This window comes from Meyerozyma guilliermondii, genomic scaffold (assembly GCF_000149425.1).
Source record: "Meyerozyma guilliermondii ATCC 6260 scaffold_1 genomic scaffold, whole genome shotgun sequence".
NCBI lineage: Eukaryota > Fungi > Ascomycota > Pichiomycetes > Serinales > Debaryomycetaceae > Meyerozyma > Meyerozyma guilliermondii.
Genome location: NW_001809800.1, coordinates 648204 through 671898, shown reverse-complemented (window position 1 = coordinate 671898; position 23695 = coordinate 648204). Strand labels below are relative to the sequence as shown.

Below are 23695 nucleotides of genomic sequence, written 5' to 3'. Positions count from 1 at the left end.
TTGAATTTTTTTCAGTTGATGGGTGATTCGGTATCCATCTGAGCATTTAAATAGACTTTACACCATACCTTTTCAGTCAGATGAGCGTAGACACAACCTTATCAATATGAATATGACATTCAAATGGATTACATGCAATGACGGAATGAAAGAAAATAATAAAGGAAACTGGATAACTCAATCTCAAATTCGTGATGGCTGCAAATTACTGCTACTATTCATATCACGTTGTCTGACTCAGAGATTTCCTTCCTCTTTCAATGTAGTTCATGGGGCTCTACTAGTAAGCAATTGAGTAACGTAGGGATATTGTTATTCGAGAGGTATTCATTTTTCGTATTACCACTGAAACTTTCATATTCCTTCAAAATTTCATTTTTGTCATTTTTTACAAATTCTCGAAATTTTAACTCAACATCTCAAGCTCAATGAAACAGCTCCTGTAACCCCAGCTTATGTCAACTTCTGTTCATATCTCTCAATCTTTCCCATTTTCTTCCTTATTCTTGCCCCACCTCTGCAACCCATTTTCGCAAAATTCGCCGCGCACTCTTTACAAATATATACCACGCCAAATGTCCTTTGACATAAATTGGTCACAACTAGTAGAAGATGAATCCATTAACAACTCCATAAAAGAATTCTTGGCATCACAATTCCTGAGTGTGTCCTTGCCTTCATATATTGATAACCTTACGGTATCAGATTTTCTGCTTGGAGACAAAGCTCCAGAAATCATAATACGAGATATTGGCGACACTTTTGAAGACTTCTACGAAGATGAAGACGGTCCACGGAATGCTGGAGCTCCTACAACTACGGCTACCTCGGGAATGGGAGAAAGTGATTCGAGTGACGACGAAGATACTCGAGATGGACTCACGGGAGAAGTAACTCTTTCAGAAACCACAGAATCTAAAACCCAATTTGCTCCACAACCTTTGCATCCCATACCTACTAAACTAAGGAGGTCCCACACAACTCTGGCAGCCACCCCCTTGTCTTCACATGCCCATTTGAATTCGTTGTACGCATACAACCTCACCAATGTGGGATTGGGAACTCTTAATCTCAACTCCGCCACACCCTCGGGAAGAGATACACCTACACAAATACTCAATCAGATGCGGACCGGACCGAATCTGCCGCCAATTCTGAATACTCCCATTAGTTCGCTGAAAAAACTGAAACGAGGCGAAAATGACGTCCAGATTATAGCCGAGGTCAAATATAAGGGCAATCTTCATATCGAGGTCACGGTGGACTTATTCTTGAACTATCCCTCTCAGCATTTCGTAACACTTCCCATCAAATTGCATATTACCGGGTTTGAGATTCACTCGCTCATTTGCATTGCATACCTCCAAAATGCAGTTTACTTTTCCTTTCTTTGTGACGTCAGCGACGATTCACAGGCGGACTACTTTAACGGTGCTCACATGGAGTCTGGAGGGAATTTTGTGGAGTACGTTTCGGGCACAAATAACAAGGAGAGAATCGACATCATCAAGAAAGTCAAAATCGAGTCTGAAATTGGCGAGGTGGAAACTAATGTCTTAAGAAATGTGGGCAAGGTTGAAAAGTTTTTGGTGGAAAAAATCAGAAGCATAATCAGAGAGGAGACCGCTTGGCCCAGTTGGCTATGCTTTGACATGAGTGATTGAGATTATTGAAGGATTTCAACATTTTAATTTATGCCCATATTCTCGTATTCCGATGTCGAAATTCTTCACAAAACACATCACTTGCATTTCGTTCAGTGGAACAGAGATACTGACTCTTGGATACTTTGCAATTACTCCAATGTAGGGCTTCTACAGTCCCTGCACACCTAAATAGTATATAGTGATATCGGAAAAAACTTAATGTCGTGATGAAATTGAGTATTACAACTTTGAGTATTTTGAACAGACCATTCAATTTTGTTCTCTCGAGTAAAGGAGTCTGAAACTGTCACTGAAGTCCATTGGTCGATGGCTGCACAAATAGAGCTTATTTTAGCGAGAAGAGTCAAAACGAAAAAAAGTCAAAAGTGTCGAATACTTTTAACAAGTTTGAAAAAGTTGGCAGATTTTCAGCTCAAATTTCGTGAATCCTTAACCAGAGTCATAGAGAACTCAGTAGTCTTGAACGCTATACAAAGTTTGTGGTGATTGGTGACAAATTTTGTCGGCGGCCTGCATAGACAGCTACCTGCAAGGGTTTAAGCAGCGCGGCTAAAACACGAGAATGCCGGTCAAGAGTAGCCGGACTCGGAACACATAAAAGGAGGCCATCCCCAACGATTCTACTACAAGTATAGCAAGTAACGTACAACATTAGCGTACTTTACTCAGATCTGATCCAAGAATCTCGATTTCGTACTCATCTTGAACATGTCTCAATTGCAAGATCTTGTATCGAGCTTTACGCTTGTAAAGTTGTTGAAGTCGGACCCCCAGACTAAATCATTGGTCCTTTTGGGCTCAATTGACGACAAGGATGCCATTATTACCATCGAGAGGTCACATTTTCCAGTCATCGACAACCATTTTGATGTTCAAGAATGGGTGGAAAAACTTGAATTGTTGAACAACAACGACGTTTACTTTTGGTCACTGGCTCTAGTAAAACAGTCGTTGCCTGATTTTCCAGCGGCAAAACTCAATTTGATCTACCCAGCAACAGAAACCCATATTAGAAAATATGCTGGTCTGAAACACCATTATGTTTTGGAGACACCAGCAATGTACCAAAAATTCACGAAACCTTATATCGAGACCATGCGTGGTGATCGCATCAAATGGGTCTACAATATTCTTTTTGAAGGAAAGGAACTGGAAACCTTTATATACCACGATAAAGACCCAGAAACCGGCTTTGTTCTTTTACCGGATATGAAATGGGATCGCCTCAATATGGATGCTCTTTACTTGTGCTGCATTGTCAACCGTACTGATATTACCTGTGTTAGAGACTTGAACGGAACTCATATTGACTTTTTGAAAAAGTTGCTTGCAAAATTGCGTCAAGTTACATCGGAAAAGTACCTGCTCGCTCCAGACCAATTGCGTATTTTCATCCACTACCAGCCTTCTTACTATCATTTCCACATTCATGTTGTCAACATTACCCATCCTGGATTGGGCGAGGGAACCAATGTTGGCAAAGCGATTCTTCTTGACGATGTCATTAGCAACATTGAATTGAAAAGTGACTACTATGAACAAAGAACGCTCTCCTACACTATTGCGGAAAACCATGGTCTTTGGTCTATAGAAGGCTTTAAGGAGGAGGCACAAAAGAGCTACGCAAGTTAATTGGGCTCATCATTCATTAGCTTATAAAATTAGTAATTGAACTCACTGCTTGCTGAAGAAGCAGCCAACTTGGCCATGCGCAACATTTTCTTGCGGGGATCTTCCAACTTTCTTGATTTCTCTCCGTATTCCTTTCTTGTCAGAGATGACTTGGTAGCAAGTGATCCTAGCTTTTTAGGAGGTTCACGCAATCCAAAACTCTTAGCCAAGTGTCCCAAATGGAGAGTTTTCACATTGAAAAATGTCTTCTCAGAAGAAAGATGGGTTGCATATGCTCTTATGTGCGAAGTGAACGCTTGCTTGGCACTTTCATGACTTGCAGCGTCTTCCAAAAGCCATCTTTCAATATCCAAATGCCATGTAGTTGCATGCATGTCCCATTTTCCCTGCTTACTTTTAGGGTCTGATTTCTTGATTTCTGAGGAATCGCCAAATGCATTTTGAAGAATGGTTTCATAGTTTGTGATTCGAATACTACCTTCAGGATGAACCACCCGAATTTTCCCATCCACATAACCTTCTTCAATTCCTGGTAAGAGAAACAAGTACGAGCTACCTTTGTTACCAAGTCTGGCTGTTCTACCAATTCTGTGCAAGTGATCTTGAACTGAAAATGGAGGATCGTACTCTACCACGGACGAGATATTCGGCAAATCCAACCCTCTGGATGCAACATCGGTACAGAGAAGTATTAGATGATTGTAGTTGTTTTCCGAGTTATCAAAGGGAACTGCTTGCACAAATGACTGCAAAGTGGAAGTACGAACTTGTTGGGTCAAAGAACCATGGAGCTTGTAAACCACCGAATTTGCCAGTATGGTAGGAGCAGAAGAGATTTTGGGAATCTCGGTATCAGATCCTTCGGCGTTCGCTTCATCTTCACCGACTGTCACCATTTCAAATCTGTTTGTTTCAGCGTTCCGAGCTTTTCTGAACTCACTTCCGTTTCTCTTGAAGGCTTCATAGTGAAAATTGACCGAGTCGGAACAGGAAAAAAACACTATTGTTCTTACAATTTCCGTAGACGATGTTGGTGCTGTTTTCGCAACTTCTTTCAAAACGGCACTCAAGGTCACAAGTCGGAGCTTGGCAGGAACCACCACCACCCGCTGGGTCAATTGAGCTGGTGCCATCAGTTTCGAGTCGATTTCGTCACCTTCTCTCAGTTTCGAGGTATCGATGCTTATTTGTTCTGGGTTGTTAAGAATGATACTTCCCAACTTTTCGACATTATTTTCCATCGTTGCTGAGCAGAGTACATTGACTCTTTTGGTAGGTAACCCCTGCCACTTTTGTGTCGACTCAGAAATTCGACTACACCTTGTAATTGTGTCTGTAATTTTGGTGATGGTTTCTTCAAAACCAAGGTCAATCAAACGATCACCCTCGTCGAGAATTAGATAACGTAGCTGACTCAAGTCAAGACTGGTGGTGTTTTCAATGTGATCTGCAAGTCTGCCTGGAGTTGCAACTAGGATGTTGACTCCTTTCCGAATTCGGGCTTTCTCAGATTTCTTCTTTTCTCCACCGATTACGATGCCAGGTACGATTTGGTGGTGGCATCGAGTGAGCGTCTCGAGAACACCATAGATTTGATTTGCAAGTTCTCTGGTTGGTACTAATACAATAGCGAAAACACCAGACTCTCTGGTTATTGGGTTCTTCTTCTCTTGCATAAGTTTGTGAAGAATAGGCAACAAAAAAGATAAGGTTTTACCGGAACCAGTTTGTGCCTTAACAAACAAATCCCTGGAAGTGGACAACAAGCTGGGAATTACCGACTTTTGAATTTGAGTAGGGTTCTTGAAGCGCAAGCTTTCGGTGAGATGATGTACGAGATTATCGTTGAGACCCAATCCATTGAAATCATCAGCGCCTTTCATGGGAGCATTGGACGGTAAATATGTCTTTTCTTCTTCTACTTTCTCATTTTCAAGCTTACTTTTGGTATTCGAGGTGAATAACGAAGAAACATATGTCTCGTTCTTACCTCCTTCTCCGCGAGATTCAAAGTATTTGGGCCGCTTTGCAAGCTGCTCCTCTCTAAAGGACTGTGGTTTCGAAGAGGAAAAGTCTCTGGGTTGGGCAATTGACTCTTTATTGACTCCCGTTTCTGCTCTTTTGTTTCTTCCTCTGCCCAGAAGACTGAGCTGAAGCTTTCTACGGTCCTTCCAGCGGCCGCCGCTAACTTTGACTGGTTTCTGAGCACTCGACTTGGAGGATGCATTGGAGTCTGGGGCGGCAAAGTTCAAAAGAAGGCCATCATCATCCATTTTGAGTGAGGAGAACGAATCGATGAGCTGCAAAAAGTTCCTGCGAAATCTCGCGAAGAGCATCGCACCTGCAGATGGTGGTAGGAAAGCAGGAAGGTAGTAGTAGATTGGTAGCAAAATTGATTAGAATGAGCATTCTACACCTTAATGTTCTTGTATTTCTTGTCTATTATCTATGGTACATTATCTAGTGAGTTGAAGGATATAATCAGACAATTGAGTGGTGGTAGATAACGGCTGCGCATCGGCATCTCCAATGAGGTGCTGATTGAGTTCTGCCGAAGGAGCATCGTTAGGACCGTGATATTGTAGATGGGACCACTCCTCGTCTTCAAATTGCCGTATATGTTTCAAGGACTCACCAAGCATGGTGGTTGAAAATCCATCTGGTTGGATGCCAGTTCTGGCCGAGGTTTGAAGCACATGGCTGCTTGTTTGTTTGGGTATGTGGTCGCCCATATCAGCCTTTCGTTGGTTGGTTCTTGCTGTTTCGGCGTCGTCAACATACTTGAAACTTGGGCGGAGTTGGGCACTGCATTCTACAGGAACAAGTACCACCTGCCTCTGGCCATCAATTTGTCTAATTTTTCCAACGTAAAGCCCCCCACGGGTTTTATCCAAAACTCCTTGAAGAGAGTGCTCCGTGACCTGGACCCCCCATTCTTCAGCTCTATTTTCATCATAAAATTTCTCGGTGACTATAGGAACTTTCACCTCCAAGTACCTTGATTCCGGCTTTATTGAAGCGGAAATTCGCTCTTCTTCCACAGGACTACTCTTGGGGCGTCCTGGATACTGTAGAACGTAAACATGCTGGTTCAGATCGGGTATATCGTTCATAATCACCGGGATGGATTCCACGATGGGGTCGTCCTCTTCACCATTTTCGCTTTCATCCAGCTCAAAACCACTGGCGGTTTGTGACAGTAGACCAGACTGTACTTCGGGCTGGTTTCCCGCATCCTCCATGATCTCGTCGTCATCTACAAACAACCCAGCGTGATCCATGGTCCGAATCAGGGAAGAAGCTGCGAAGTTGCGAGAGTTGAGAATTCAAGAGTTGAGAATTCGCGACATTATTCTCATCGCTCCACTATTGAAAGTGCCCAGCACGAAACTGTAACCACTATACCAAAAATGACAGGCGAGTCATTCGATATAACACTGACCTACTTGCGGTTCTTGGAAGAGGATCTGGAGATGACCATGCCCATAGCAGCTATTGAGTCTCTTGTCACCATGTTGCGAGTTAAAGAACCATCGACTCAAGCGGAACTTATTAAGCTTGTAAAGTCCAATATCGACTTATTGAAGTCTTCCATATCCAATGCTGTGTCCTTGTCTGCTGGCTGTGACTTATTCATGAGATTTGTGTTGCGGAACACGAACTTGTATGCTGATTGGGAATCTTGCAAACGAAATTTGGTTGAAAACGGAGAGTTATTTGTGCAAAGAGCCAAGGAATCGAGAAATAAACTGGCAGAAATGGGGTTGCCATTCATTAAAGACGACGATACGATTTTGGTGCATTCTTATTCTCGGGTTGTCTATCATCTTTTGAAGAAAGCTCGGGCTGAAAAGTTGATACGATTTCGAGTTATTGTCACGGAATCGAGACCCACCAGCAAGGGATACCACATGGCGAAATTGCTCAAGGAAGCCGACATTCCAGTGGAAGTTATTGTGGATAATGCTGTGGGTTATGTCATCCACAGAGTGGACAAGGTATTGGTGGGTGCTGAAGGTGTGGCCGAAAGTGGAGGTATTATAAACCACATAGGGTCTTATCAGATTGGATGTTTGGCTAAAACCAACAACAAACCCTTCTACGTGGTAACAGAATCGCATAAGTTTGTCAGATTGTTTCCTTTGTCTCCCAACGACCTTCCCACTGGTATGGGCGATATGCTCGGTATGGGCAGTTCCCCAGACGTCAATATTCCACAAGCCAGCGAAGAGCCAGAAAGCGAGTTGCTAAAGATGCAGCTCATAGACTTTACACCACACGAGTACATTACTGCCTTAATCACAGACTTGGGTGTGCTCACTCCATCTGCCGTTTCTGAAGAGTTGATCAAGATGTGGTACGACTAGAAAAAAAGAAGAGCATAGATAAGTACACATAACTTACATACACCTGTATAACCAGACATCAGTTGTCTATAACTCTATTTTATTAACGCCAGCAACTTTTGCTGGAGATCATGTGTGTCGTAATATTGGGTGCCTTCTTGTCTTTCAACAGGCACACAGACAATTCCCTTATTGTTCAAAGTTTCAACATCCACCTCGATTTCCAGGTCTGTGAGATATACCAAGTGGGTAACAAAAGTTGTCCATTCTGGGGATTTAGGATTCTTTTCATTCAACGAGTACGTTGCCAGCTTGACAATTGTCTCCACAAAATCTGTGGCTGACATTCCAAAAGTTTCACGATCATGGGAGCCATTAAGCAATAATATCTTCTTCTTGTTCTTGGCGGCTGCGATGGCCCTACCGACTCCTTTCAAGATTAAGACTGGTACTATACTGGTCATGAGAGACCCAATGGAGTATATAATGGCATCTGCACTCGTCATATTCGAGGTTACTCGATTTGGAGCCGTTGGGCATATTTCTTCACCGTATGGAGAGATGTAGAAAATTCTCTCAATGGGGGAGAGTAGAGGTTTGATATTCTCAGACTTATCGAAATGAAGCTGAGATTTCTTTAGTTCGGGATGAGTATACTGCGGTACATTACCGGACTCTTCTTCATCCGACAGAACGTCCGATACAGGCTCGGGAATGTGGGGTTGAACATGAGACTTGTGAAAGTACTCGGCTGCACATTCATCTAAGGGAGTAGCAGGGCGACTGACATGGATAGGAGGTGGATAGTTGGAATGATCTGTTGTTGATGGATGAGAGATTTGAGACTGGCCCGTTATTATTAGCCCGTTTTGTAAAAGGGCACTTATGTGGTAGGTGAAATTTGTGTTAACACAAGGAAGAACCTTTATACTAGGATCAATTCCGGTGAGTCTTGAGAACAATTCAATTGCTGAATCAAGTGAACCAATAAAGAGACGAATGCCTGTAAGAAACAAATTACCCACATTTGCAAGTTCGTATCGAAACTGTTTCTTATTTGGATGTTGCATGAATTGGTGTCGAGATCGCTTGAGTAACTCTACATGTACATGCACCAAAAATGACCGAAAGATCTCTCTACTTGCAGGTTCAATTGGTGCCCACAATGGGTGTGAACCTTCCACTATTTGGTTCCATTGACGTTTTGCATCCTCGGGATCGTCAGATAATCGGTAGCTGAAAAGTTGCCTGTATGCATCCTGATGCTGGGGAATCAAACGAGTGAGTCTCAGACGAATATCACCAATTGCTGGACCTCCAATAACCCTAATCAACTCCGAAGTCGAGCCTCCGTTATCCAGAATCGGAAGCACATAGGTCACACGAGGAGTAAGTGCCAGAAATAACAGGACGAGTTCATTGGTTGCGGTTCCGCCGCTGACTATGGTAATGTTGGGTTCCATGATATTTGTGGTCAGGACGGTTTACGTGTGCAATCAGAATCCGGGGAAGATACACGCGACCACGCGAAATGGATATGCTTCAAAAAAAAGTTTGAGATTTTTTTTTTATATTTGACCGGTGCTATAATTTGCAACCATCTTAACAATTATACCTCGGAATCCATGCAGTGAATGGTCGGAATTTGTAGCTCCGGTCAAATTAATCAATGTGCAACCATTTTTTTGGCTTTGTGTGGGTGTAGGGCGTGCTCGGCAAAAGCAGTCACTGCGAGCGTGTGTATTTCCGAGCACCAGGCGGTAGTAAATGACAGCACAAGTCGAGGGTACCGTCGGTTTTGTGTAACTGAAAAATTTTAGATTCAATCTACGCACTCACCAGTCTGCAACACCAATTTATATCTAAAAAATGGCTGATCAAGAAGTTTTGGTTTTAAGAGGTACCCTTGAGGGTCACAATGGATGGGTCACTTCGTTGGCCACCACCCCAGCTCACCCAGATTTGTTACTTTCTGGTTCCAGAGACAAGACTTTGATCACCTGGAAATTGACCGGTGGTGAAGACAACCAATACGGTGTGCCAAAGAAATCTTTCAGAGGCCACTCTCACATTGTTCAAGATGTCACCATCTCTGCTGACGGTGCTTACGCTTTGTCTGCTTCTTGGGATAAGACCTTGAGATTGTGGGATTTGGAATCTGGTGAATGTACCAAGAGATTCGTGGGCCACACTGGAGATGTGTTGTCTGTTTCCATCGCCAAGAACTTGAGACAGATTGTTTCTGCTTCTCGTGACAAGACCGTCAAGGTTTGGAACACCATTGGTGAATGTATGCAAACTTTGACTTCCCACTCCGACTGGGTTTCTGCTGTTAGATTCTCCCCATCTGACAAGACCAACACTGTTATCTCTGCTTCTTGGGATAAGACTGTTAAGGTAAGTTTTTTTTTGTTTCTCTCTTCTTCACATGATGCTATCATATTTGCTACTTCAGACGGCTTCGGCTGAATGAGACATATTTAATCACCAAGATCTCTGATTGAAGAGTTTTATTGAAATTTTTATACTAACATAGTCCTGGGACCTTAACGAGTACAACGTCAATGCTGACTTCATTGGTCACACCGGTTACATTTCTTGTATCACCATCTCTCCAGATGGATCATTGTGTGCCTCTTCTGGTAAGGACGGTGTCATCATCTTGTGGGACTTGAACTCCAACTTGACTTTGTACACCTTGAACGCTAACGCCGAGGTCCACGCCTTGGCTTTCTCTCCATCCAGATACTGGTTGGCTGCTGCCACTGCTACCGGAATCAAGATCTTCAACTTGCAAGAGAGAACCTTGTTGGACGAGTTGAAGCCCGAGTTCGCTATCGGTGCTAAGGCCAAGGACCCAGAAGCCGTTTCTTTGGCTTGGTCTGCTGACGGTCAAAACTTGTTCGCTGGTTACACCGATAACGTCATCAGAGTGTGGCAAGTCATGACTTCGTCCGCTTAAGTTTAATAGCTACTATACACAAAACATTATTCAAACAAGTAAACTTTTCCACTGGCGCTTCCACCAACACACCAGTTTTCCGTAGGATGAAGCATGGACACGGCTGGAACTGCTGTCATACGATCAGGATCGGTCAAGTGGCATAATATGCGTCCTTTTTGATCGTAAATGTCAAATGCTCGATTCATGTTAGCAATGACAAATTTCTGGAGCCCATCAGCAGGATGAAGTTGCCATTTAGATTTCAATATCGACACCCACCTTCCTGTCTGACAATTGTGCTTGATTCTAGTTAGTGCTTCGAGCTTTTCTGGGACTCCATCTTCAATGGTGGTTCTCTTTTTCTTTTCTGTTTCGTAGTCCTTTGACCATTCGGTTACCAAAGGCAACTTATCACTGCCGCTTAGATCAAAAACGTTCACAGTATCATCGTATCCATTGCATACCAAATGGTTATCGTGGTTCCAGTCCACGCAAGACACCGAGAGTCTGGAATGATAGGTGCAATATAGGTGAGGAGACTTGTCGTCGAATTCACTCCAGTAAGAATTCTTTTGAGAAATGTTGCGTAAATCCCACAACTTCATGGTTCTGTCGAGCGATGCGGTGGCTATCTGATGAAAGGCATTTGGATTTATGCTGAATGATCCAATTTTTTTGTCGTGAAGTCGAAGCAATTCGCCCTGTTTAAACGGACTTCTCATGTCGTATCGGTAGAAGTTACCACTGAGTGTCGTCATGTACAACAAATTGTTGTCAGCAACATTTATATCAGAAACTCCAAGAGGATAATCGCTGGATTCGTACGGATCTTGAAGGTAGGCTACTTCAGTGGACTCAAGCCTTTTTAGGTCAAGACGTCTTACAGATCCGTCGTAGGAACATGTAAGTATCGATGATGGTTGTTGCTCCGGAGTGAGAATGCGAGCTACTGCTTTGCCATGTGGTTTAAGAATGGTAATATGAGGCGAAGTTTCATCGTCACCTTTAGCATCCACCGCCCATATTCCCACATAACCCGTAGTATCTCCTGCCACAACCACCCTATCGTCCTTGGCTGGGTGGAAAGCTATGGATGTGATTCTTTGCTGGGTAATTTTGATGTCTAATGGATCAAATCGCTCGTAAAGTTTCACTCTATCAAACTCTTCCCGCTTCTCTTGCAACACAGTATCGTCATATTTCAGCTTTGTATCCTTTATCATTTCGTAAAAGTCACCGGCGGAAAAACGGTCACCCAATTGCTGAAGTTTCTGTAAAACCTCGTTGTCTCGTGAAAGATCTATCGAATCAGTACTGTCTTCCTCTTTTTTTATCTCTTCTTTTTCCTCTTTTTTGATTTCGTTGTCCTTTTCCTTAGCCTTTAGTATTTTGTCCTGATTTTTGAACTCGCCTTGCTTATTTACAACAAGATCAATGAGCTTGAAATCGCCAAAAAGGCGCGTCAGCTTTAATTTTTCAAGTTCTCTTTTCCGCTCTTCTGCTTTCTCCATTTCCTCTCTCATCTGTTTATCTTCCTCGCTGTCCTCCATTGTCGACCCTGCCAATCTCCTGGACCTTCTTGAGGGCATTATTGGTTCCGTTTTGACGCGAGCATTTTCGGTCTTTCGTCTCTTTGCTTTTGGCTTTGGTTTCGGAACCTCTCGAGATATGGAGTCATTGAGCGAGTCCAATTCTAGTTGGCGCAAGAGCTCCTTGTTGCGCTGGATGTTTTCCTGTCTCTGTTTTTCAAAGTCCGATAACGTCATCGAGTCAAATGGTGAAATGCAGTAGTTCGCGATTTACTACGGATTATGGTACTATAAAGGCGACCTTCAAGTCATTACCAAATTGAGGTTACAAGAATAGCTCTATCCACCATGATCTGTAGGAGTCTTTCAATCTTCAGCATATTCAACAAACCTCGTCTATTATCATTTCCTTTGAACTTCACTTTCTCTGATCTGCATCTTCATTATACTGACTCTCATTCAAATCATTTAGCTTGAACGAGCCTCAAAACGTCCGACACCAAGTAAAGACTTCCAAAAATGACCACTGGGCGTCGATCCCCATTCTCCTTTATGCCTGAAATACGGCTGAGTATATCCTCTAAATTGCCATATGGCTGCAAATCGTCGGTGTATTTGTTGGCTACCTTTGTGATACCTTCTGGTGCTGCCGGGGTTATCCACGGCATTCCTTCTGGCTGCGAAAAGGATGTAGGGTATACGATATCATTTTTGGTTATGGTGTGTTTTAAGACACTGTCAATGGATTTTCCTTTGGTGAACCCGACAACAAAGATGATTCCTTTTGCTCTCTCTGTAGAAACCTCGAGATGATTCGCAAGCTCAATGGCAGCATTTTCATTGTGAGAGCCGTCCACGAGAACCGTGAGGTTTTTTCCTGGAATTTTGACGGTTTGCAACCTTCCGATCCACTTTGTATTTTCAATACCTTCTCGAATAGTGTGATTATCTATGGGAAGATACCTCTTTAAGATGTCAATTGCTCTGAGAGCGACGCAGAGATTGCTCAATTGGTATGCCCCATTTAAAGGCGATAATTTGATCAACTCTTCGGCGTCTTTATCACCGCCTGCTATTATGAGCTTGCAATTTAAAGATGCTGCTTTAGATTGAACAGTCAATAAAACCAGCTCCTCGTTGGTTCCGTCAATAACGCAGGGAATGTTCTCCTTCAAAATTCCAGCCTTTTCATTCGCAATCTTTTCTAGAGTATTTCCCAAGAAACCCTCATGGTCGAATGCTATTTTGGTGATTGCAGTTACAACCACTCCAGGCAGCAGTACTGTATTTGCCTCTAGCACGTTGGTGGCATCTAGTCGTCCTCCCAAACCCACCTCTATCAATGCAATTTCCACTTGTTCTAGCTCGAATATCTTGAATGCTGTAGCCGTTAGCAACTCGAATTCTGTACATTGGAGCTTTAACTCATCATTGGTCTGGCGTACCAAAGCCCTCACTTGTTCAAACTTGGGCATTGGGTATATCTCGTTGTTTATACACACGCAATCGTTATAGTATACCATATGAGGAGATGTAAACCGGCCATTTCGTACTTTACTCGAGGTCAAAACCGACGATAAATATGCCACCGTTGAGCCTTTTCCATTGGTTCCTGCTACATGAGCAGACTTGTACGTTTTGTGTGGGTTTCCTAGCTGACGGAGAAGCCGCGAAATCCTCGATAACCCCAAGTCGATGGGCATGTTGTGGAGTGCGAAATCAATCTTAATCAAATCTCAATCTTCTCAATTTAAATTCTCAATTTAAATTCTCAATCTAAATTCTCAATCAAATCTCAATCTCAGTCTTAATCTAATTTTGATCTCAGTTGTCGTTCATTTCTCTCACCATGGCGGAAGGCAGCTTCGTCAGGGAGCGAATCGACTCGTTGTATGACATAGACTGCAAAATCGTGTCGCTTTTGGACAAAATGTCCGGGATATTCGAGACGTATAGCAGCCCGAAAGAAGACATTGACAAGGTAAAAGAGCAGATTCAACTGCAAACTAAAGGCATTTATAGCATGCTCAGCGATGTTGCTGTGGAATTGAGGAAAGAGGTGAAGATCATGGATGAAAACATTGGATGTTACAACAAAAATAAAGACAATGTAATGATCTTGCCTCTTCCAGTTGATCAGAAAAATACCAAACTTGGCAATTTGCGAATGAAGCAGGAGATTGAACAGTTGGACAAGCTCTTGGGAAAGGGAGATAGCGATGTAAAGATGGAAGACAGTGAGAGCGAGGCGTAACTAGCAATTAATCAGTGGTATTAGCGGTCGCTGATCGCTGGTGAGCTATAGAGTTTTTAGGGTAATGCTTGACAGGTCAAGTAGTAATATAGACACTTTAGTCTACAATTCCTCGAGGTATCCCTGCTGGATTAAGCGTTCGACGTCTGATTTTCTCACATAGAACTGAGAATCTTTGATTAAATTGAACACGCCGTATTCGGTCTGGACTTCGCCGCCGTCCTTGAGTACTCGAACGTCGATGAATATGCTAGTTGGTGGCTCCAAGTCGCCGGAAAGGTCCAAGTCGGCAAAATTGGATTTGTAGTTGGTGATGACTTCTTGATAATTGCGGAAATATTCCTGTTCTTCGTGGCTCAAATTGTCCAAGTTCAACCGAGAAACCCGCGATAACGACGCGTCAGCTTTTTCATTATAAGACTCCTGATCTGGATCGATATTGAGCCACGAAAATTCATCGATTTGGTCAGCACGCAGCTTCTGATATGCCAAGAGACATCGCTTATTTCGACGCATAGACAAGTGTGTCACAAACAACTGGCACTGGTTGATCTTCTGTTCTTCCTCAGTAAACGACCCTTGACTTTCTTCTTGTAGTCGTTGTTGCAGTGTTAAGTATTCAGCATCTTTGTTTAAGTCGTCAATTTCTCGAATCACATCTTTGACCAAATCTGCCTGAAATAACGGCACGTCATTAAGATTGAGACTTCGTTTCGCGTCAAGAACTAGTTTTTTGGCGGCATCTCCATACATTGAAAGAATGTACAATCTATGAATAATAGTCTATGAATAATTCGCGTATCGTTCAAGTTAGCAGTTTATGGACGCGGGCATAGACAGGGTACAAGTGAAGAATGCTCGTGTGGCGCAGTGGTAGCGCAGCAGATTGCAAATCTGTTGGTCCTTAGTTCGAACCTGAGTGCGAGCTCTTTTTTTTATTTTTTCGCAGCCACTCTTGTTGCAACCATTCAATTTTATTCTACGTTTTTTCCTAACTTCTTGTATTACATCAACGACGTACGACCACCGATCTCGCTGCTCGCAGTTCCGTCGGGCATGTTTCCGTCACGATCGTTCAAAAATTGACGATACACATTGTCCAACTTGCGCTTTTCTTGGACCGAGATCGACGGTTTGGTTTCTTTGAGAGAAGCAACAAAGTCGGCATGAGTAATAAGGACCTTCAGGGATGTTTTAGATTTTTCACTGGTGGATCTTTTTGTCTCTTCTTCAGTGTATAGCAGTTCAATCTGCGACAAAAGCTGAACTCTCTCACTGGGGCGAAGAGTGTTGCTCTTGAGTTTCGAAGATGTGAGCTGAATGAAATCATAAGTCGTTTTGGATTTCGATGAACTTTGTCCCTTGAGAGCCTTGGACTCGTCAGCTGCCAATTTCTCGTGCACACCTTTCAAATAAGCATTATATCCTAATCCTTGCATATCCGCTCCACTGAAGCCTCCAGTTTGTTCGGCTATTTCTTCCAAAGAAACATCTTCCGCCAAGTCCATCTTAGCCGTGATACTTCTGAGAATGTCTAGTCTGTCTTCGTAGTCTGGCATATTACAGATGACACTTTTGTCCAATCTTCCTGGTCTCAACAAGGCAGAATCGATCAAGTCTGGCCTACTTGTTGCTGCCAAGACATATACCCCATCTAAGCCCTCAGCACCATCCATTTGAGTTAACATTTGATTGACAACACGGTCGGTGACACCGGTGGAGTCATGTCCTCTTTTGGGTGCTATGGAGTCGAATTCATCAAAGAACAAAATACATGGCTTTGCCGATTGAGCCCGCTCAAAGAGCTCACGAACAGACTGCTCAGACGCTCCAATGTATTTGTTCAAGATTTCAGGACCTTTGATGGAGATAAAGTTCAAACCACATTGACCAGCTACCGCACTGGCTAATAATGTCTTTCCACATCCAGGATACCCATAAAGTAAAATACCCGACCTGAGTCTCAAGGGACAGTTTGCAAAGATTGGTGCGTACTTTGTGGGCCATTCCAAAGTCTCCAAAAGCACATTTTTAGCTTCTTGAAGTCCTCCAATATCTGACCAATTGACCGACGATTTCTGTAATTTCACACCTCTCAAGTTGGAAGGAGTATATCCTTTGAGGGCGGTTTCAAAGTTGTCTTTAGAGATGTGAAGGGCTTCTTCTTTGCTGGATGCTGACGCAAATAATGCTTCATGATAGAGCCTGTCGCTCAAAATCTTGAGGTCGTTGGGGAGGTATCCTTCGGTTTCAGAAACAATATCCATGATATCAAAGTCAATATGGCATCCGAGCTTCTCTTTGATATACTTGGTGAGTATAACTGTTCTCGTTGACTTGTCTGGAGCCTTTAAATGGACGTAATTTTCGATCAAATGGGACAGGAAAAGAAGCTTGTTCAACGATTCTTTTGATGTTGCAGAAACAATTATGGACAAGTTGCTATGCTTTTGACCATGAATCCGCTGCAATTGCATAAGCAAGTACTCGGTGAGTTGCTTTGAGTTGGTGGAATCTGTGTGCTCTGCTTCCGCTGTAAGAATTTTGTCGATGTTATCCAAAATGAGTAACGACGGCTTGTGCCATGAACACTCCTGAACCCATTTTGAGATGTGGTTGGCCAGTAATTGACTAAAGTTTTCATTCATTATCGATTCGCAAGAAATGAACTTGGTATGGAATGATCCTTCAGCAGCTACTGCCTTGGCTATCAAGCGGAGAACAAGACTTTTTCCAGCACCGGAGTTTCCATAGACCAAAGTACCGGTATTTCTCGATGTCAAAATAGACTCGACTGTGTCGTCGATGGTGTCTTGAATTCCAAGGGCCTCTTCTAGCTTTTCAGGTTCTAGAGGAGTCTCGATAAAAGAAATGTTTCTGAGAAGTTCTTGGCCCATTTCTATTTTAGGGCTCTTCCCACTTGCAGAGGGCCGAATCCAGGCGGAAAATTCATCATTTTTCTTGAACTTGAGAAGAGCGCCGTGAGGAAGCAACAGGTGGTTTATAGGCACTTTCACGTAGTTTGTCACAGGAGAGTTGAAGAAAGATTGCCCAGCAAGCATCTCTGTGATTGAGTTGGCAAGTTCTGCTGTTTTTGTCTTCTTTTCACTTGAATTCAAGTTCATAGAGCCCAGTTTTGTCTGGGTAATATATGGGTGAACAACCACCGTTGTGGGACGTTTTTGAAGAGGCAGTGCTGCTGGTTTCAATGCAATAATGGATCCTATTTGGTCTTCGACATTGAGAGCCACTGCCAAATTTCTCGATAATCCAATGGAGTTTTGTGGGGTTTGTGGGTAACTAACAAGCTTGGCAATAATTCGCTTGTTTTCTTTAAGAGAACTGAAATCTTTGTCTGGGTTTGTTGGGTCGCTCCCACCCTCCTGTGTAGTGGTTTCCATGGCGTTCAGCTTATCGTTGGGTCCTGGAACCAAAGATACGGCAACATAGTCGGTGCGTTTCAATGTGCTTACAACTTCGTTAAAGTTGACGTAGACTTCATATGCCGCAGAGCCGTCGGTGGGGATTGATTCACTGGCGAATAGTGGATGTGGGAGCGGAATCCCACGCTTGAGTATACTGGGAACGTTAGCGTATGGTTCAGACGATATATTTTTCGCCGACTTTGAAGACTTCGTTGAAGCAGTTTTTTTGGGTTTGAGCTTGGGCGCTATAGCCACTTCGCACATGGGAGAGATTTTGGCATATTTGTGGTCCTTGGATCCAATATCAGTGACAATCAATTTTGCTGATGAAGTTTGACTCGGATAAACCACAAGTATCTGGTCCACTGAAACACACCGGGTTTGCGACAATAACTTGTCTTCCAAGATCTGGGCGTGTAGCTCCACCAACTCCCAATCTGATGAGGTTAGAGGCTCCAAAAAGATTTGGGAGGTTTCGTAGTTGTTGATTTTGATGTTCAAAGTCACCGATTCATTTTCGTTCAATCCCAACGATTGAGCAAAAACAGTGTCTATTTCGACCACCTTGACATTTGAAGACGACATTCCTGACCACCCAGCATAATAACGTTTTTTGGAACTCGAAACTATTTCAATGATGACATCTTGAATATTTATATTTGCATTGAAAAGAAGATTGGACAAGCTTGAGGGTAGGTTGAGCAAGTTGGAGCGAACAGATGCGTACGCTATGGTCACACGATGGCCATCCATGGTTATTGGAAATGGCAATGCCTGAAAAAGAAGAGTGGTGGAAGAAAGTGATGTGGGGCCGAGGTTTCCTGCATGTGCAAAAGGTGGGGGAGATGGATTACTATGTACAGAAAGATTGAAAGAAATAGTTGAGCAAGGACAATTTGACTTTGGGGTTTTGGACTTTGGACTTTGGGAAGGGATATTCAACACAATTGACGGGTAGGTGAAAATTTGTGACTTTGTCTTTGCCGATTTCCTCTTTCGCAGCCTGGAATTTTTCAGCTAAAAAAGTACCCAATTGAAATCACAAGTACCACAATTGAGTGTTTGAGCTTTAGAACTACTTCAATTCTTTCATAGTCTGCCTTGCTTGTAGCCCTTATCTCTTTTTTTATTCCCTCTCTTGAACCTCCTTCCACTTCTTCATCTGCTCATCGCTCGTCTGCTTCTCTTCCCATTTTTTCGCCTGCTTTTCTTGGTTTTTCTGTCGGGCTTTTTCCACCGTCTCAAACGATTTCCGCCGTAAAGACCGGCATTGTTCCCATCCTACAATGTTGCCTAGGAAAAATCCACACACCGCCCAGTTCACTGACCTTTGGGGGTTCTTGTGGATGAGAAATGTGATGGCTCCAAGTACTCCCATCGACTGGAACCCGGTTATCATGGCTTCCCGGAAACACGGCATGTTCACATAGTGGGAAATGGTGAAATCGGAGAGTTTTACTTGCTTGAAAGCTTCACGATACATGCTCTCTGGAGGTTGTCTCGGAGCAGTGTCTTCGAATTTAGGAGGAAGGTCTTCCAAAAATTGCTGCTCTTGCTGTCCATTGGAGTTGGAAGTGGTGTCTATTTCGGAAATGTTCGATACTTTTGCAGGGGAGCCGCCGAACCAGCCCATCGTTAAAAGAAGAGATGATTAGATCCAAAAAAAAATATAGCGCCGCCCGGTTTCGATCCGGGGACATCAGGGTTATGAGCCCTGCGCGCTTCCACTGCGCCACGGCGCTTAATCGCGTGTTATTTGGTGTGGGGGAAGAATAAGTAGAGTTAAAAGCTTTTTGAATTCAATTCTGTCGTCTTTGTCAACTGGTTGTCTTCATTGGTTATTGGTCCTTCTACGTATTTCATGAAGAACGCACTCTTCTCTAAACTTTCTTTTTTTTTGTTTCCTCTCCATTTTCAGTCTCATTTGAGTTCGCATTTTCTCAACTCAATCTCTCTTTCTATGGATCTCCCCGACATTGAGCTCGATCCCCAGCTCAAATACTGGGTTCTTCTACCCATTTCCTTCGTCATGGTGTTGGTGGGACTTCTCAGATCGAATATCACCGTGATGATGCAACCCAATCCCAAATTGGAGCCGTTTCGAAAAATTCGGGAAAAGTAAGTTAAAATAAGGGAACAAAAAACACGAAAATTAACTAAATACCAAGCCAGAGTGGTTTGTTTTCGGGGTCTAGTACTAACACAGGCAATTTCTCAAGCGGGCGGCTTGTTTTCGTCAAAATAATGGCGTTTTAACTGCGAGTGAGTTCACAAATCGTCAAAATTACTTTATTGAAACGCTAAAATCTCCCGAATTTTACGCTGAAAAGCCAGAAGCCAACGCTTCCCCAACCAACCCTTTCACTGATCCATCGATGAACGACGCATTGATGTCGATGGCCAAAGGAAACTTGATGAACTACATTCCTCAGACAGTTATTATGGGCTGGATCAATTTTTTCTTTGCTGGTTTTGTGATCATGAAGTTGCCTTTTCCGTTGACCGACGGGTTCAAGAGTATGTTGCAAAATGGAGTGGCGACGCCAGATTTGAACGCAAGGTACGTTTCAGCCATCTCGTGGTACTTTGTCAATTTGTTAGGATTGCGTCCAGTCTACTCTTTACTCATGGGAGACTCGACCGCAGCCGACCAATTGATCCAGCAGCAGCAGCAGCAGCCCCTCCCCAATATTGGTGGCCCTGGAGGTCCTAAGGTGGACAAGGTATTTGCAGCCGAGGCGGAAAATATTCAGATTTTGTCGCACGAGTCGGTTTTTACGGGTATCGTGGATCGTGTACTAGCTGCTCATTCGTAAGAATGAAAGGAGCAGAAAGGAACTTTCTGCTACTTTTGCTCTGCTTTCTGATTCTGATTCTGATTCTGTGCTGATTCTGTGCTCGTCATCCTGCATAGTTATATATATATCTCATCGCAAATATGTCAGCTTACCATCATGCCCAACACCGTCATATGTATCGGCATGGCCGGGTCTGGCAAGACCACGTTCATGCAGCGTCTCAACTCTCATCTCCACGCCAAGAAAACTCCTCCATATGTGATAAACTTGGATCCTGCTGTTCTCAAGGTGCCTTTTGGTGCCAACATCGATATTAGAGATTCGGTTAAATACAAAAAAGTAATGGAAGAATACAATTTGGGACCCAACGGAGCCATTGTCACATCGCTCAACTTGTTCGCAACGAAAATCGACCAGGTTATCAAGCTTGTGGAAAAAAGATCCCTGGCAGTGGAAAATGTCATCATTGATACTCCAGGTCAAATCGAGTGTTTTATTTGGTCTGCCAGTGGAGCCATTATCACTGAAGCATTTGCATCGCAATTTCCCACGGTTATTGCCTATATCATTGACACTCCCAGAAACTCATCTCCAACTACTTTTATTTCGAATATGCTTTACGCTTGTTCGATTCTTTACAAGACAAAACTTCCTATGATTATTGTATTCAACAAAACAGACGTCAAGAAGGCAGACTTTGCCAAGGAATGGATGCAAGATTTTGAGTCGTTTCAGGCGGCACTCCGCAGAGACCAGGAAATAAATGGTGAAAATGGTGAGTCGTCGGGGTACATGAGCTCGCTCGTTTCTTCCATGTCATTGATGTTGGATGAGTTTTACTCGCAACTCGACGTGGTTGGTGTCAGCGCATACACTGGAGAAGGATTTGATGAGTTTATGGATGCCGTTGATAGCAAGGTTGACGAATATAACGAGTACTATAAAGCTGAACGAGACCGGATATTGAAACAGAAAGAGGAAGATGAAAAAAAGAGACAGACAAAAAGTCTTTCCAATCTCATGAAAGACTTGGATTTGGACCAGTCTCAGAAAGACCTGGATGTCTTATCAGATTTGGAGTCGGAAGAAGACGAAAATAATGGAGAAGTTATGAGAGATGAAGATGAACCCGAACGCCAGTATACATTTCCCGAAGACCGAAACTCGGAAATCAACGAAAGTACCGATGCCGACCTCCAAAGTCGGTACCAAGCTGCGTTTGAAAAGACCGCCAAACTGCCCAGCTCCGAGACGGCCGAGAACATTGCAAACTACATCCGGAGATAAAAGCCATACGACTAAAAGGTTTTTAGTTTTTCTGCTATCTACTGAGAGCCTCGTCAATATTGTATGGCACTCCATCCTTGAAAATCAAGTGTGGTTTGTGCGCTGCCAAGTGTAAGATGGTCTTACCAAACTCCGAGTTGCACCAGGCAAACCAGGACCGGGTGTACTGCTTTCCATGAGGTGAATTGACATGGACACTTTCGTGCATCAAGCCGAGATTGGCACTGGTTTTCATGATAAGGTTCAAGCTTTCTGTGATTTCCTCATCGTCATTAGAAGTTCTCATCTTGACGAGTAGAGACATGGGCCATGCGTTGTGGATGCCAATATGAGGACCACCTATGCCTTCAAAATGGGTTCCTTTGAGATAGTACGGATTGCCGTCTTTAGCAAGAATCATTTTTCTAGTGTTCTGGTAAATTTCATCGTCAATGTCCAAATATCCTATATCTGGCAATGACAAAAGCGACGGAATATTGGCGTCGTCCATGAATACATTTCCTCCATAACCATCTACTTCGTAGGCATATACTTTTCCCCATTTTGGGTGGTTGACTATTCCGTAGTTTTCGATTCCAGAGGTGATGCTTTCAATAAAGCTGTCCACGGCAGTGATGAATGTTTCAGCTGGAAACTGCGACGGCATTTTTTCATTCAAAAAATTGGTTCTTAATCGCTTCAACTCGGTGACCATGTGCGCATTGGCAGGAATGAAAAACTGCAAAATCGTAGCATCGTCCGAGGGCCGGAACGCTGAGCGTACTAAGCCGGTATCGTAGTTGACGGGGTTCCCGATTCCAGCGAGCGGAAGTGTTTCGGAGCCGATATTGGTTTGTCTTTTAAAAGCGTAATAAAATGCCAAAGCTTGGCCGGTCTTTTTATCGAACGAAGGAAACGATTCTCGCTTCATAACGATCAAGACTTTCTCGAGCGCCCTCATCCAGAGCTCAGACAAGAACAGAAGGTCTCCATTGGAGTTTTCGTAGTAATCGTTGGTGAGAGTGAGAAACGAGGCCAAGGAATCAAGTTCGTATTTGCACTCAAAAACTTGTCTCCAGTCAGGTCGAGGATAAACATCGTCCATGGCAGTTTCTCCCTTTTTCACATTAGACTGGGGAGGAGGATGGAAAGCATTGCAATATGGAGAAATGAGAAGATAGTTGGCCTGGGTATTGATTGCACCCACCATCAAGTCTTTGAGTTTTTGATCATGTTTGATGAACGGTTGGTACACAGAGAGCTGACGGGCAGCGTCCCGAAGCCATTCGGCATGGATATCTCCGGTAACAACGAACGACTGGAGATTGGAAACTCCTTTGTTCTCTCGTCCTCGATGCCACAAGATGGTGGTATCCAAGGTATTTGGAAGGCAATTTTCCACCAACCTTGCGAGGTCAGGATCCCTCAATCTGCTCTTGAGGTCCTGGATCACCCGCTCAACGGCGCTGGACACAAACGTACGACACTTGGGAGCTGGTCGCATATATGGGTATTGGAACTTTCCACTGGAATACGGACTATGTCTCGACTGAGAATATTCGACGTAATTCGGACACTTTCCTGTTTTCTTGTCGAGTTTCTTGAGAAAAGCTGCACTAACATCATCAGAAATCTCCTTTTTGTTGTGCTCAAACTCTCCTTCTATGACCGGCTGGGGCTGGAAATTTTTTGGAAACTGAACAAATTCTTGTATGTCTTCACCAGTACTTTGCAGCTCGTTTTTTCGAGAAAAGATGATATAGAGCGTGAATGCGACCAACGTGAGCGCCACAACACGCGGGCGAAAGTGTCTACCACCAAACGGCATCTATGT

The 23695-nt window shown here is 43.4% G+C and overlaps 16 protein-coding genes and 2 non-coding genes across 18 annotated transcripts; 8 read left to right on the top strand and 10 right to left on the bottom strand. All coding sequences in view use genetic code 12, as the record gives it.

Moving 5' to 3' along the window:
• Positions 1-455: 455 nt before the first annotated feature.
• On the top strand, positions 456-1664 carry PGUG_00369 (ERMES complex subunit; the record flags this gene model as incomplete). Its single annotated transcript, XM_001486942.1, has 1 exon — positions 456-1664. The coding sequence occupies one exon, from the start codon at positions 456-458 to the stop codon at positions 1662-1664; it is 1209 nt and encodes a 402-aa protein (XP_001486992.2).
• Positions 1665-2375: 711 nt separating this feature from the next.
• PGUG_00368 (5'-(N(7)-methyl 5'-triphosphoguanosine)-(mRNA) diphosphatase) lies at positions 2376-3299 on the top strand (the record flags this gene model as incomplete). Its single annotated transcript, XM_001486941.1, has 1 exon — positions 2376-3299. One exon carries the CDS (start codon positions 2376-2378, stop codon positions 3297-3299), a length of 924 nt encoding a protein of 307 aa, XP_001486991.2.
• Positions 3300-3328: 29 nt separating this feature from the next.
• Positions 3329-5635, bottom strand: DBP7 (putative ATP-dependent RNA helicase; the record flags this gene model as incomplete). Its single annotated transcript, XM_001486940.1, has 1 exon — positions 3329-5635. The coding sequence occupies one exon, from the start codon at positions 5633-5635 to the stop codon at positions 3329-3331; it is 2307 nt and encodes a 768-aa protein (XP_001486990.2).
• A 120-nt stretch (positions 5636-5755) lies between these two features.
• Positions 5756-6580, bottom strand: PGUG_00366 (DNA-directed RNA polymerase III subunit; the record flags this gene model as incomplete). The annotated part of the gene is made up of 1 exon (XM_001486939.1): positions 5756-6580. One exon carries the CDS (start codon positions 6578-6580, stop codon positions 5756-5758), a length of 825 nt encoding a protein of 274 aa, XP_001486989.2.
• A 129-nt stretch (positions 6581-6709) lies between these two features.
• Positions 6710-7666, top strand: GCN3 (translation initiation factor eIF2B subunit alpha; the record flags this gene model as incomplete). Its single annotated transcript, XM_001486938.1, has 1 exon — positions 6710-7666. One exon carries the CDS (start codon positions 6710-6712, stop codon positions 7664-7666), a length of 957 nt encoding a protein of 318 aa, XP_001486988.2.
• A 74-nt stretch (positions 7667-7740) lies between these two features.
• Positions 7741-9108, bottom strand: PGUG_00364 (uncharacterized protein; the record flags this gene model as incomplete). The annotated part of the gene is made up of 1 exon (XM_001486937.1): positions 7741-9108. One exon carries the CDS (start codon positions 9106-9108, stop codon positions 7741-7743), a length of 1368 nt encoding a protein of 455 aa, XP_001486987.2.
• Positions 9109-9514: 406 nt separating this feature from the next.
• On the top strand, positions 9515-10114 carry ASC1 (40S ribosomal protein RACK1; the record flags this gene model as incomplete). Its single annotated transcript, XM_001486936.1, has 1 exon — positions 9515-10114. The coding sequence occupies one exon, from the start codon at positions 9515-9517 to the stop codon at positions 10112-10114; it is 600 nt and encodes a 199-aa protein (XP_001486986.1).
• Positions 10115-10633: 519 nt separating this feature from the next.
• PGUG_00362 (uncharacterized protein) lies at positions 10634-12355 on the bottom strand (the record flags this gene model as incomplete). The annotated part of the gene is made up of 1 exon (XM_001486935.1): positions 10634-12355. The coding sequence occupies one exon, from the start codon at positions 12353-12355 to the stop codon at positions 10634-10636; it is 1722 nt and encodes a 573-aa protein (XP_001486985.2).
• A 227-nt stretch (positions 12356-12582) lies between these two features.
• On the bottom strand, positions 12583-13821 carry PGUG_00361 (dihydrofolate synthase; the record flags this gene model as incomplete). The annotated part of the gene is made up of 1 exon (XM_001486934.1): positions 12583-13821. The coding sequence occupies one exon, from the start codon at positions 13819-13821 to the stop codon at positions 12583-12585; it is 1239 nt and encodes a 412-aa protein (XP_001486984.2).
• A 146-nt stretch (positions 13822-13967) lies between these two features.
• MED11 (Med11p) lies at positions 13968-14372 on the top strand (the record flags this gene model as incomplete). Its single annotated transcript, XM_001486933.1, has 1 exon — positions 13968-14372. The coding sequence occupies one exon, from the start codon at positions 13968-13970 to the stop codon at positions 14370-14372; it is 405 nt and encodes a 134-aa protein (XP_001486983.2).
• Positions 14373-14474: 102 nt separating this feature from the next.
• PSF1 (DNA replication protein) lies at positions 14475-15125 on the bottom strand (the record flags this gene model as incomplete). The annotated part of the gene is made up of 1 exon (XM_001486932.1): positions 14475-15125. The coding sequence occupies one exon, from the start codon at positions 15123-15125 to the stop codon at positions 14475-14477; it is 651 nt and encodes a 216-aa protein (XP_001486982.2).
• A 103-nt stretch (positions 15126-15228) lies between these two features.
• On the top strand, positions 15229-15300 carry PGUG_05979. The gene has a single exon. It is a non-coding gene; the product is annotated as a tRNA-Cys (tRNA).
• A 76-nt stretch (positions 15301-15376) lies between these two features.
• On the bottom strand, positions 15377-18550 carry PEX1 (AAA family ATPase peroxin 1; the record flags this gene model as incomplete). Its single annotated transcript, XM_001486931.1, has 1 exon — positions 15377-18550. One exon carries the CDS (start codon positions 18548-18550, stop codon positions 15377-15379), a length of 3174 nt encoding a protein of 1057 aa, XP_001486981.2.
• Positions 18551-18923: 373 nt separating this feature from the next.
• On the bottom strand, positions 18924-19430 carry PGUG_00357 (uncharacterized protein; the record flags this gene model as incomplete). Its single annotated transcript, XM_001486930.1, has 1 exon — positions 18924-19430. The coding sequence occupies one exon, from the start codon at positions 19428-19430 to the stop codon at positions 18924-18926; it is 507 nt and encodes a 168-aa protein (XP_001486980.1).
• A 37-nt stretch (positions 19431-19467) lies between these two features.
• On the bottom strand, positions 19468-19539 carry PGUG_05951. The gene has a single exon. It is a non-coding gene; the product is annotated as a tRNA-Met (tRNA).
• A 218-nt stretch (positions 19540-19757) lies between these two features.
• PGUG_00356 (uncharacterized protein) lies at positions 19758-20613 on the top strand (the record flags this gene model as incomplete). The annotated part of the gene is made up of 2 exons (XM_001486929.1): positions 19758-19915; positions 20004-20613. The coding sequence occupies 2 exons, from the start codon at positions 19758-19760 to the stop codon at positions 20611-20613; spliced, it is 768 nt and encodes a 255-aa protein (XP_001486979.1).
• Positions 20614-20751: 138 nt separating this feature from the next.
• PGUG_00355 (GTPase) lies at positions 20752-21882 on the top strand (the record flags this gene model as incomplete). Its single annotated transcript, XM_001486928.1, has 1 exon — positions 20752-21882. The coding sequence occupies one exon, from the start codon at positions 20752-20754 to the stop codon at positions 21880-21882; it is 1131 nt and encodes a 376-aa protein (XP_001486978.2).
• A 34-nt stretch (positions 21883-21916) lies between these two features.
• Positions 21917-23689, bottom strand: PGUG_00354 (uncharacterized protein; the record flags this gene model as incomplete). The annotated part of the gene is made up of 1 exon (XM_001486927.1): positions 21917-23689. The coding sequence occupies one exon, from the start codon at positions 23687-23689 to the stop codon at positions 21917-21919; it is 1773 nt and encodes a 590-aa protein (XP_001486977.2).
• Positions 23690-23695: the final 6 nt, after the last annotated feature.